Raw genomic sequence first — 13,367 nt, 5'->3', positions numbered from 1 at the left:
CTGCTCACCACAACTAGAGAAAGCCTGCATGCAGCAATGAAGACCCAATGCAGCCAAAAACAAACACACAAATAAATTAAATAAATTTTAAAAAAAGAAAGAAAAAGTAATTTTAGATGTCTCAAAAAAACATCAGTTTTTAAATCTGCCTTATTTTGATGTTTACTACCTTTACGGTGAAAACAATTTTCATCCTACGTGTACGAGGTGGCTTATATACTATAAAGTATTGTTTCCTTTGTTTATTTTTTTAAATGTTACCTGGCAGCCATCCTGATTAATCCACTTGTGCTGTACTTCATCTCTGGCAGAGTCACTGAGGCCAGCATGATACGCCAGAGCAGCGAGACCATCTTTTTGTAATGTGTCAGCCACTGTGTCACATTCTCGCCTGGAGAGGCAGTAAATTATCCCTGAGTCATCTGCCAAGAAACCAAAACAGTATTGTGAAACGAGGATTTTTAACATAAATAACACAACCTACATTATGTTCTCAGAAATATCTGAACTGTAAACAGAGGTATAGTTTTCTCACAGCAGAGGAAAACCACATAGGTAGAATAAGTCAAGCAACGGATCGCGTGCACTGGAAATGACAAGATTTAACCTTTAATCCTGTCCCTCCAAATAACTCCTTAGGTAGACTTGGAGGAACCCTGGGCTCTGTTTCACACTTGCTATGAGATGGAAAGGCACTCTTACACAAACTTTGTAGAAAGCATATGGCAATACCTATCAAGAGCCTTAGAAATGCTCCTACCTTTTGATTCAGTTTCTTTCTAGGAAATAAAGTGATCCAAGGACTTATTATATAAGAAGTTTTGTTTATAATTTTTAAAATCAGAAAAATCTTAAGGGCCAGCATTAGGACAATAATTAAGAAAGGAATTTATAAACTAAAACATATTGCAACTATTCAGTGTTTTGTAAGTTTTTAAAATGACATGAGAAAATGTTCAAAATATAAAACAGGGTAAGGTTAGAAACACGGTAGATACAGTATGCTAATGGAAAGAAAAATGCATACAAAACTTATTGGAAGGAAATAAACCAAAATGGTAACAGTGACTTGTCCTATGGTGAGCCTTGTCTTTTTTTTTTTTTTTTTTGCGGTATGCGGGCCTCTCACTGTTGTGGCCTCTCCCGTTGCGGAGCACAGGCTCCAGGCGCGCAGGCTCAGCGGCCATGGCTCACAGGCCTAGCCGCTCCGCGGCATGTGGGATCTTCCCGGACCGGGGCACGAACCCGTGTCCCCTGCATCGGCAGGCGGAGTCTTAACCACTGCGCCACCTGGGAAGCCCGAGGCTTGTCTTTTTTTTTTTTTTTTTTTGCGGTACGCAGGCCTCTCACTGTTGTGGTCTCTCCCGTTGCAGAGCACAGGCTGCAGACGCGCAGGCTCAGCGGCCATGGCTCACAAGCCCAGCCGCTCCACGACATGTGGGATCCTCCCGGACCAGGGCACGAACCTGTGTCCCCTGCATCGGCAGGCAGACTCTCAACCACTGCGCCATCAGGGAAGCCCCCGAGGCTTGTCTTTTGATTCTTTCTTTTTTTGTTGTTGCTTTCTAAATTCTCTTCACTATATTTATTGCTGTTTGTATGTATGTTATTTTTAAAATCAAAAAATAAAAGGCATTAAGGAAAAAGTCATCTCTCTGTGGCAGAGCCAAAGATACAGACACACACACAAGCTATTATTTATATTAGGTGCCTGGGAGAGGAGGGACTGGAAAAGGAAATTACTGACTTCTTCTTGGTCTATCTCTGCATTGCTTGATTTATTCAAACAAATACGTATACTAATTAAAGAAAATGAAAGAGAGATGTTTAACAAAAAAATTCTCCATGGAAAAGTAGAAAAGAGGTTACATGGAACACTACCATGAATTTCAGAATCTCATTTTAGTTAACATAACTCAAAGGCAGACACACTTAGGAGAAGGCACTAAAACAGAGCTGTGTAATTCATTAACTGATAGAAGCCAGAGGAAAGACAGTGAAACCATGAATTACAATACAGGTGTGTAGGAGGGAGTATTTAATATACTTTTTGTTAGGGTTTATTGTTAACAAGCCAAATGAGATTTTATAATTTCCAGAATTGAGAGAGTTGCAATATTTTGCTCTATGAATAGCAAGTTAGTGCTGTCATAATGAGAAAAGAAAAGTTTAATATGCAATTTTATATATTCAATTGTGGTACTAAAAAGACATTTATTACTTCTAGACATGATTTATCACATGGCTGTACTCACGTGGGTGATGCTTTCTGATCCATTCTAAGCAATCAAATGCCACCTTTTTTGGTTTTTTGGGTAACACGTAGTATTTTAGATTATGTCTGTTGAAGCTCATGCTAAACCTAAAAGAAGTCGCAAACATAAAATTTTGTTATTATGAGAAAATAGTTTTAGCCATCTTCAAAAATTAAATGCTGATTTTCCACCATGCAAACCTAATTATCAAGTTGTCTTAAATTGAATATAGCTACTGGCAGCTTACATGATAAAACACAGATGGAAGTTAGGTTAAGGATTAAGAATGGTGATAAGGAGGCCATGTCTACGGGACTAGTTAACAAAGAATCAGAAGGAATGCAGAAGAGAAAAACCTGTAGAAAAGACAGGACCCTAGTCTCCAAGATGAGGTGGATTAAAAGCAGAGATGGCTAAAATGTTATTTAAAAGATTAAGAAAATCATAGAGAAAACATACATAACTTTAGGCCACCAACGCCCCCAAATTTTGACTGTGTACAGAAGAGTGAGGAATTGGTTGCAGGGCTGCAGGAGCTCAAGCCTGCAGACCCTGATCACTGTACTTTGGCTGTGCGCCCAAGTGGAGCGTGGCTGACTCCGACACAGATGTGCTCCTCTTTCTCTGGCCTTTTGCTCTTGGTCCCACACTTCCTCCCACTTCTTTTTTTTTTTTGCGGTACGCGGGCCTCTCACTGTTGTGGCCTCTTCCGTTGCGGAGCAACAGGCTCCGACGCGCAGGTTCAGCGGCCACGGCTCACGGGCCCAGCCGCTCCGCGGCATGTAGGATCCTCCCGGACCGGGGCACGAACCCGCGTCCCCTGCATCGGCAGGCGGACTCTCAACCACTGCGCCACCAGGGAAACCCCCTCCCACTTCTTTAGTGAGCTCTTCCTCTCCATTATCTCCTTTCTTGTGCTTCAGTCTCTTCTGTGAACTCTTCCCTTTTATCTCTGCATATGTTCTAGGACCCCCAATCCTAAAACCAACAAAAGCTTCTCTTGACCCTATGTACATTCCACCGTAGTTTGCATCCCTCCTCGTTCTTTCCCTCCAAAGGCAAGTTTCTAAAAAGACTCATGCCCCCAACCAACCAACCATACATCCAATTTCAACTCTCATCATTTCCATTCTGGCTTTTGCCATTACCATTCTACCAAAATTGTTTCAGCAAAGCTTTTATTTTATTTACTTATTTTGTGGCCGCACCATGCGGCACGCGGGATCCTAGTTCCACGACCAGGGATGGAATCCGCCCCCCTCGCGGTGGAAGTGCACAGACTTAATCACTGGACCACCAGGGAAATCCTATCAAAGCTTTTAAAAACTGAAGGGTAAGGGAATTGTTACAGGGCCCTTGGCCCTGACGACACCCTCCAGCTGCGCCAGGTTCCAACATTGCCACAGGAAGGAGAGAGAACACTATCTAATGAGTTAAAGTTACAGCACAAAGACATCTCAGTGCCTGGGTGGACGGAAGGAAACAAAGAGACCATGAACAGCAATAACCTGTGGTAAGGAGGTTGCCTCTAGACAGGGCGTGGGGATCAGAGGGAGGAAAGATGGAGAATAAAACCACTGCCTTTCTGTCTTTGTATCTAAGTCCAAGCTAGATGGGTCCAGGTTTTGTTGCCATTGATAAGACAAGCATTTCGTTTTAGGACTAAAGAACGCAACACTTCACATATGGAGGGCAGTAGTCGTGTTCCTGAAGGGGCTGCAATACAGATAAGAAGGCCATGCAGTAGGCAGTGGTAATCTTTCAACTGCGTTTGGTGCGCGCACTTGTCTGTAAGTTAGTTACTTATTTATTTATTTATTTATGGCTGCGTTGGGTCTTTGTTGCTGCGCGTGGGCTTTCTCTACTTGCGGCGAGCGGGGGCTACTCTTTGTTGCAGTACGTGGGCTTCTCATTGTGGTGGCTTCTCTTGTTGTGGAGCACGGGCTCTAGGCATGTGGGCTTCAGTAGTTGTGGCACGTGGGCTCAGTAGTTGTGGCTCACGGGCTCTAGAGTGCAGGCTCAATAGCTGTGGCTCGTGGGCTTAGTTGCTCCGTGGCATGTGGGATCTTCCCGGATCAGGGCTCGAACCTGTGTCCCCTGCACTGGCAGGCGGATTCTTAACCACTGCGCCACCAGGGAAGCCCCAGGCACGCTGGTCTTTTGTCAGACCTCATTCTCTTACCTCTCCACACTGTTGGCTATCCTTACCGAAAACTCTACTAGTGCTCACACCCGTGGGGTTTCTCCCCCTTACCTCTCTGATTTCTTCCTCTCCATCTCTCCTTTTCTTGCTTACTCCTTAAGTGAGGATCACCACCCAAAATGCTTGGCTCTTCTTTCTTCTTCCCCTATATTACCTTCTTCAGGGATCTCACTCTCACTGCTTTAAACAGCACCAAATATCATTCCTGTGAGTCCCAACTTGCACCCCCAGCTCAGGCCTCTTTTCAGAGTTCTAAACCACAGTCCAACTTCTTTCAGGTCAGTGGTCTAAAGTTGGGGTGTGCATACCCCTAGGGTTCACAAAGACTTTCCAAAGGTACATGAGCAAAGACAATTTTAAAGGAATCAATTTCCAGATCCTCTGTTTTCACTTATGAATTTCCCCCTAAAAGATGGATCTGAGAATGCCTGTAGTCAGGACTCCCAGCTTGTTACTCCTACCCCATTTTTTCCTTTTACAATTGTCTCTCACTTTTGGAAAACAAACAAATTTTACTTTTCACCCATTCTCAACTTTACCACTGTGCATTGTTTTGGACATAAAAACCTCCAGTACACCAAACAAAACAAATTGAAATATAGTATGGGTGTAGATGAAACTTTCTCTAATCCAAATACCAGAAACTCTTGGTAGGGCTTCATGTCTCTGTTTTACATTATTTCTGTTAAGAGTAAAGTATAACATCAGGAATAAAGTATTTTGGCCTTTATTGGGGTGTTCTGATTTCAGATATAGTGAGAGTAAGGTGGTGGGAGAGAAGATGATTCTCACTTTATGAAGTTGCTTCTTTCATTCCTATTGTCATAGAACGCATTACTCTGAGAGTCTTGTGAGACTACTGTTAAACAATACTTTGAAACCAGCCCTCATTTAGGGCTTCCCTGGTGGTGCAGTGGTTGAGAATCCACCTGCCAGTGCAGGGGACACGGGTTTGAGTCCTAGTCTGGGAAGATCCCACATACCGCGGAGCAACTAAGCCCACGCACCACAACTACTGAGCCTGCACTCTAGAGCCTGCGAGCCACAACTACTGAGCCCGTGTACCACAACTACTGAAGCCCGCATGCCTAGAGCCTGTGCTCCGCAACAAGAGAAGCCACCACAGTGAGAACCCCGTACACTGCAACAAAGAGTAGCCCCTGCTCGCTGCAACTACAGAGAGCCCACGCGCAGCAACGAAGACCCAACGCAGCCAAAAATAAATAAATAAATAAATGTTTAAAAAATGCTGAAAAATATCCATTAAAAAAAAAAAGATATTGGGCTTCCCTGGTGGCGCAGTGGTTGAAAGTCCGCCTGCCGGTGCAGGGGACACGGGTTCGTGCCCTGGTCCGGGGGAATCCCACATGCCGTGGAGCGGCTGGGTCCGTGAGCCATGGCCGCTGGGCCTGCGTGTCCAGAGCCTGTGCTCCGCAGCGGGAGAGGCCACAGTGGTGAGAGGCCCGCGTACCGCAAAAAAAAAAAAAAAAGATATCATTTATATGTACAAAACACTCGGAGATCTTTTAGTGCTTGAAATGGCAGAAGAATGTGTAGCAGATTGTGGCAAAAAAGACGGTAGATAAAGGACTTGATATGCCCATAGACTCTTTTGATTGCTCTGTTAATCATTTACAATCACTGCCACAGCAAAGGAAACTGCAGTCCTGATAAAATTAAGGCATAAAAAGAATTGCCCAGGAATACAAATGATGTAGATATTCTTGAAACTTATTTGCTTTGATTTGGGCTTAAGTTGGGAATGGTGCATGAGTCTCCCTACCAACAGGAATGCTGAAATGATTATACACAAGAATGGCTTTACTGCTCTTCCCTACATTTTACACTACACTTTAATTTCAGAACCATGTTTTATACACTAAAAAAAAAAAAGCTTTGGGTCAAAAAAAGAGAGACAACAGCAAGTGCTGGTGGAATCAGAACCCACTATACCACTGGTGGGAATGTAAAATGGTGCAGCCACTTTGGGAAACAGTCTGGCAGTTCTTCAAAGGGTTAAAAATAGTTACCATACGACCCAACAATTCCACTCCTGGGTATATACCCAAGCGAAATGAAAATACAGGTACACACAAAACCTTTTGTTTGTGAATGTTCATATGCAGTTCAAACCCATGTTGCTCAAGGGTCCACTGTATTCGCACAATTTGTTATAATGAGAAAGTTAACAGTCTCTTAGAGCTCATTACATATAATATATCTTACTTGGCCTGCTGGAAAATGGGATGTTTGGAATTAACAGATATTCTAGTTAGGGAGAGTTCACATCAATTGATGAATGGATAAATAAAATGTGGAATGCCTATTCAATGGAAGATTATTCAGCCATAAAAAGGAATGAAGTTCTGATATGTGTTACAACACGGATGACCCTTGAACACGGGTTAAGTGAAAGAAGACGGGCACAAATGAGAGAATGGGGAGTGACTGCTGAGTACTAGGTTTCTTCTTGGGGTGATGAAAATGTTCTAAACTTAGATTCGGGGGATGGTTGCACAACTCTGAAAATACAAACAAACGCACTAAATTCTAACCTTTAAATGGGTGAATTTTGTGGTGTGTCAATTATATCTCAATATTTTATTTTCTAAAAAAGCTTTGGATTCCAAAATATCTTCACGAAGGGAGTACTGATGTTGCCATTAAAATGGTAAATATTATTAGGTCCAGGGTGTCAAACTCATGTCATTTTAAGTGATGTGTCAGGAAATGGAATCAATTTGCGCTCAGCTCTTGTTGCTCTTGGAACTGAGGCACTGTCATGAGGATACGCACTAAGTAGTTTATGTGAACTGAAAAACAAAGTTAGAATTTTTTTTTTTATATGTAAGAAAGTAAGTTTGGCCAATTGGTTTGGCAATGACAACTGGCTTTGCCAGTTAAGTTATATGGTAGTCATGTGCCATTGTTTGAATAGTTTTGACAAAACTCTTATTTAAAAGCATGTCAGGGACCTCCCTGGTGGTCTAGTGGTTAAGAATCCACCTTCCAATGCAGGGGACGCGGGTTCGATCCCTGGTTGGGGAACTAAGATCCCACATGCTGCCGGGCAACTAAACCCACGTGCTACAACTACTGAGCACGCGGGTCACAACTAGAGAGCCCATGTGCCACAACTACAGAGCCCACACGCCCTGGAGCCTGTGTGCCACAACTACTGAGCCCATGTGTCACAACTAGAGAGAAGCCCACACCGTGCAACTATGAGCCTGCTCACTGCAGCGGAGGATCCAGCATGCCGTAACGAAGATCCAAGTAACAGAAACTAAGAACTGACGCAGCCAAAAATAAAAGAAATAAATATTAAAAAAAAAAAAAAAAGTTGAGGACTAGGAAAGCATATTAGGAGTCCCTCCACACAGCAGAGAAGACAGATAAGCTCTTTGAGGGACTGGTATAAAGAAAGTTATTTAAAAAAAAGAAAAGCATATCACTTGATTAAAAATATATGTCAAAAATATACTAGGAAAGGTATACTGAAACTAATAGTATTTTGATTTCCCCAACTCCTTCAAATATACTGGACACAAGATTCACCTAAGTGAAAGAGTAACACAAATACTTAATAGTCATTAGAAAAGTTTTGGTAAAGCATTTTTATTAGTGTATGTTTCCCAGAAAAAGTAAAGTGAGTAACTAATGATCTGACTTATTTTGTCAGTCAGATGGTTTTCAATTCTTCGCTTTTCACAAAATTTGCAGGACTCAATTGAGATGTCAGCTGACAGATCATTAAAAATAATTTTTGATGACAAATCATCATATAATTTTGGCATTTACATCAGAAGGAATTCAAATAATTGAGAGTTAATACTGTAATAAAATGTTTTCCATTCCTATCTACATGTTTATGTGAGCAACATTTCTCAATGCTATAAAATATACCTATAAAAATAAGAAATATGAACAGACTTGATTCATCCATAGATACATGTACTAATTGGGAAAAAGTCCTATCTCATTAAGTTACACATTCCCCATCAAAATTTATACTTAAGAATTATTTTCAAAAATATTTAAGCTATTCTGATCAGTCAGGTACTACTAATGATTATATATAATTCAATTAGGACAAAAATTTTGGTATAGGAAATTTAAAAATAATTTATATACATATTTTTCTTGCAGGTAAATATGACAGAGTAAGCAACAGGCTTCATGCATAAAAATAGGATAAAATTAGGATAAAATTCTGTAGGGAAACTGAAAGAGAAATATGAGTTTGAAAAGAAAAGGGGAAATTTAAAAACCTGTTAAAGAGTTAAAATTTTTATTATGTCTTCTATAAGTGGGAGATAGTAGGTACAGAATTGCTATATTATGTTTATAGTCTACTGGATACATTTAAAAGAGCTAAGTAACAATTTTCTTTAAAAATGTTATTTACAACAGACCACTGTTCTCTTTATTTAAACTCATGTTGAGGAATTCCTTGGTGGTCCAGTGGTTAGGACTCTGTGCTTTCACTGCCGAGGGGCTGGGTTCAATCCCTGGTTGGGGAACTCCCTCAAAAAACCAAACCAAAACAACAAAAAACAAAAAAAGTCATGTTGAAAAATTTTAGATGTCAGGTTTAGAAATGTACAAGGGGCACAATTTTCCAAAATTCTTTTAAGTCTCATTGATTCAACTCTGCTTTCTCTCTGGATTCTGTCCCCTCCTTCCACTTCTGGTGTTGCCAATCTCTCTCCTAGATGGCTACAACTGGGTTCCTAAAGGGCCACCCTACCTCTCATCTCTTGTTCCTCCACTCCACCTTCTGTTCCACTGTCAGGGTTATCATTCAACCATACAGTTCAGATCAAGCCACTTCCCAGGTCAAAATGCCTACATAAGAAAGTCCAAACACTTTACCATCATGATATGCAAGACCCTCCAGATCTGGCCTCAAGCCACCTTTCTAGGGTCATCCCTTTATATTTCTCTTCTTATCCAATGGATTATCCACCATTCCTTGGGCCTGACCTGTAATTTCATGCCAGAAACTTCAGCCCTGAATTCTCACTCTTCACCTGTTAAAATGCCATTCACCTTCCACTTCATACCCACTAGGATGAGTATAATCAAAAAGATACAGTAACAAGCGTTGGTGTGGATGTGGAGAAATTGCAACCCTCATATACTACAGAAAGTGAAATGGTGCAGCTGCTTTGGAAAATAATCGGGAAGCTCTTTAAAAGATTAAATGTAGGGCTTCCCTGGTGGCGCAGTGGTTGAGAATCTGCCTGCCAATGCAGGGGACACGGGTTCGAGCCCTGGTCTGGGAAGATCCCACATGCCGCGGAGCAACTAGCCCCGTGAGCTACAAATACTGAGCCTGCGCGTCTGGAGCCTGTGCTCCGCAAAGACAGGCCGCGATAGTGAGAGGCCCGCGCACCGCGATGAGGAGTGGCCCCCCCTTGCCGCAACTAGAGAAAGCCCTCACACAGAAACGAAGAGCCAACACAGCCATAAATAAATGAATAAATAAATAAATAAATAAAAATTAAAAAAAAAAAGCAAAATTCCTTAAAAAAAAAAAAAGTTAAAAAAAAAAAAAAAAGATTAAATGTAGTTACCATATGACCCAACAATTCTACTCCTAGGTATATGCCTAAGAGAAATAAAAACATACATCCACATGACAATTTGTATACAAATGCTCACAGAAGCATTATTAATAACAGCCAAAGAATGGAAGCAACTCAAATATCCATTACATGATGAATGGATAAATAAAACAGAATATACATACAATAAAAGAAGATGAAATACCAATATGTGTTACAACATGGATGGACCTTGAAAATGTTATGCTAAGTGAAAGAGGCCAATCACAAAAGGCCACATAATATATGATTCTATTTACATGAAATGTCCAGAATAGGCAAAAATCTATGGACACAGAAAGTAATTAGTGATTGCCTAGGGTTGGGGCGATAGGGAATAGTGGGAATTGACTGCTAATGGGTATGGAGTTTCTTTTCAGTGAGACGAAAATGTTCTAAAATTAGGTAGTGGTGGGGTTGCACAGCCCTGTGAATAAACAAAAAATAAAGCAAAGCATCAATCCATAGAACTGCATACTTTAAATAGGCGAATTTTAAGGTATGTAATTTATATCTCAGTACAGCCATTTAAAACTTTAAAAAGACCATTGTTCCTACAAAGTCCACTTCCTTTATAAAACCCTACCTGACCCCTCCTCGTAACAGTTAGTTGTTACTTTGGGTTACAGTCAATCTTGCCTTCCAAGTTCCAGCAGTCAATTTACATCTCTAATCATCACTTACTTCATTCTGCATTTGGTACAGTATTTAAAGGGTTCTGAAAGCAGACTGTTTGGGTTTAAGTCCTCCAATACTTGCTAGATGTATGACTTTGTTCAAGCTGTTTAATTTCTCTGTGTTTCAGTTTCCTCATCTGTAAAGTGAGGGAAATAGGAATACTGACCTCATAAGACTTTTGTGTGGATAAATGAGTCAATACACATAAAATGCCAAGAACAGTGCCTGGCACATGTATAGGCTAGATATGTAAATGTTAGCTATTATTGTCGTATTATAGTATTATTGTTGTATTTACTGTCTAAATGTCTTATCTCTTTTCTCTTTCTCAGTTCGTATTTTAAGGCCCTAAGGAAAAGGAATAAAGTTAATCTATTTTATTTATTTCCATCCTCATATTTCCCAAAGATGAAGAATATTATCACAGACTGGCAGTAGGAGAGAAGCATGGGGGCCATGGCTTCAACCCTAGGGACACATGCCTTCACCAGGGCCATGACATAGCAGCAGTTGGGAAATTTAATCCAAACAAGAGGCCTATGGGCAGAAAAGAAGATCAGGAAAAAAAATGTAACAGAAAGTGTTTGTTAAAATCTTTTACTTCCACTCAGGGATTTAAATTCTCCCAAATATAGAAGTAACAAATATATTAAGGAGTCAACAGACCTGCCCAAATTTTCATATTTTACCCACATTTACCAAAACTCCTCCATATGTTTCATTTATTCATTCTTACTGAGTGCCAAATATGCACAGGACACCACATGCTAGACTCAGGAAATGTACAATCTATTACTTTTCCAAGCAGACCTCCCCCGCACATCACTAGGAAAAGATATTAAACCTGTATGTGCAATGTTTACTCAAACAAAAATGACAAATTCTACACTTTCAAAAGGTTATTCAAAAGGTGAATTGAATTTATATCACTTCTTTTAACTATGGCCATTTGGCAATTAATATTACTGATCTAAAAGAATAGTAGATTGCATCTGGCATAAACTGATGGAAAAAAGCTAAAAACACTGCCTAGTTAAAAAAAAGCTTTTATAGATCAATGGAGTACTTGTAGAAGCAAATTTCTAGCACGTGGGTTCTTCACTAGAACCTGAAGACACCTTAAATATAATATTGTAATGTAAATCAATTATGGAAGAAAATATCTTTTCCCCCCAAATTTTATACAAACACTCCTCTGCAAGGAAGATTAAATTAAAATTTTGCATTCTGGGGCTTCCCTGGTGGCGCAGTGGTTAAGAATCCGCCTGCCAATGCAGGGGACACAGGTTCGAGCCCTGGTCCAGGAAGATCCCACATGCCACAGAGCAACTAAGCCCATGTGCCACAACTACTGAGCCTGCACTCTAGAGCCTGCAAGCCACAACCACTGAACCCACGTGCCACAGCTACTGAAGCCTGTGCACCTAGAGCCCGTGCTCCGCAACAACAGAAGCCACCACAATGAGAAGCCCACGCATCACAACAAAGAGTGGCCCCCACTCGCCACAACTAGAGAAAGCCAGCGCACAGCAATGAAGATCTGACACAGCCAAAAAAAAAAAAAAAATTTGCATTCCAATTTTTTTGATTACACGCACAAAATTCTGAGGACTCTAAAATTCTTGGGCTTAAGAATGTCAGTTTAATCTGCAAAGGTCTCTGAAGCTATCTTAATCTCAAACCCCCTCATGTCCCCTCATATGGCACTTAGAGTTCTTCTCATTACCCACTGACATGATGTTATTGTTCTTACTGGTTATAATATTTACAGAGCCAGCTTATTCTCTTTGTTTCCAAATGAACAAAGCTTTAAAAATTCACCCCAATACACTAATCATTATTCCTTCAGACCTTAAAATACCCACTAATTCCATTCCTCAAAGCATTCCATTCCTCAAAGCACCCACTAATAAATTAGAAGGAAAAAATATTTTAACCTTGGTAGACAACAGCTGTTAAGTAAATATTCGCTGAGTAAATTAACCTGCCAGAGAATGTACCTGTCTCTACAAAGTCATACAGAGGCACAAAATAATTCAGTGCAACCTATATTGGGGACATTTTTTATAGTAGTTTTTGCTATTGAATAATTATGGATTTGGTGGCAGTAAGAAGCACTTTGCTGTTCAGATGAAAACAAAGTTAAAAAAGCTGTATACATAGCTTCTGGACTGTTTTCAACATCCTGGATATAGCTGGACGTCAGAGGAAAATGACAAAGCAGGTTCATCTGTTCATTTCATCATGTATACTCTAGGATATATGGGAGCCAAAACTGGATAAATAAAAGCTAGTTTATTACTGGGACTACCCTAGGATTTAACAGGTATGGCATGCACTTTATCCCTATTTCCAAAACAGGTACTGGGATAGAGTTTTAATTTCAGTGAGCAAAGAAAATCCCTAGGGTCCTGGCTCCCAAATTTTGCTGCACATTGGAGTCACTTGGGGATTTAAAAAACAAACTGGCTGGGACTTCCCTGGTGGTGTAGTGGTTAAGAATCTGCCTGCCAATGCAGGGGACACCGGTTTGAGCCCTGGTCTGGGAAGATCCCACATGCCATGGAGCAAATAAGTCTGTGCGCCGAAACTACTGAGCCTGAGCTCTAGAGCCTGCGAGCC

At 40.7% G+C, this 13,367-nt stretch overlaps 1 protein-coding gene across 4 annotated transcripts in view; it reads right to left on the bottom strand.

Moving 5' to 3' along the window:
- BLM (BLM RecQ like helicase) overlaps window positions 1–13,367 on the bottom strand; it is a gene marked incomplete at its 5' end in the record, with an annotated part of 65,456 nt that overhangs the window by 32,341 nt on the left and 19,748 nt on the right. For all 4 annotated transcript variants that reach the window (XM_079698851.1, XM_079698853.1, XM_079698852.1 and 1 more), the window contains 2 exons: window positions 262–422; window positions 2,256–2,362. In XM_079698851.1, coding sequence (XP_079554977.1) covers window positions 262–422; window positions 2,256–2,362 — 268 coding nt within the window. The remainder of the gene's footprint in view (window positions 1–261; window positions 423–2,255; window positions 2,363–13,367) is intronic.

Source organism: Hyperoodon ampullatus (genome assembly GCF_949752795.1).
Source record: "Hyperoodon ampullatus genome assembly, chromosome: 3".
In the NCBI taxonomy this organism is placed as follows: Eukaryota; Metazoa; Chordata; class Mammalia; order Artiodactyla; family Ziphiidae; genus Hyperoodon; species Hyperoodon ampullatus.
This window is presented reverse-complemented; position numbering and strand designations above follow the sequence as displayed.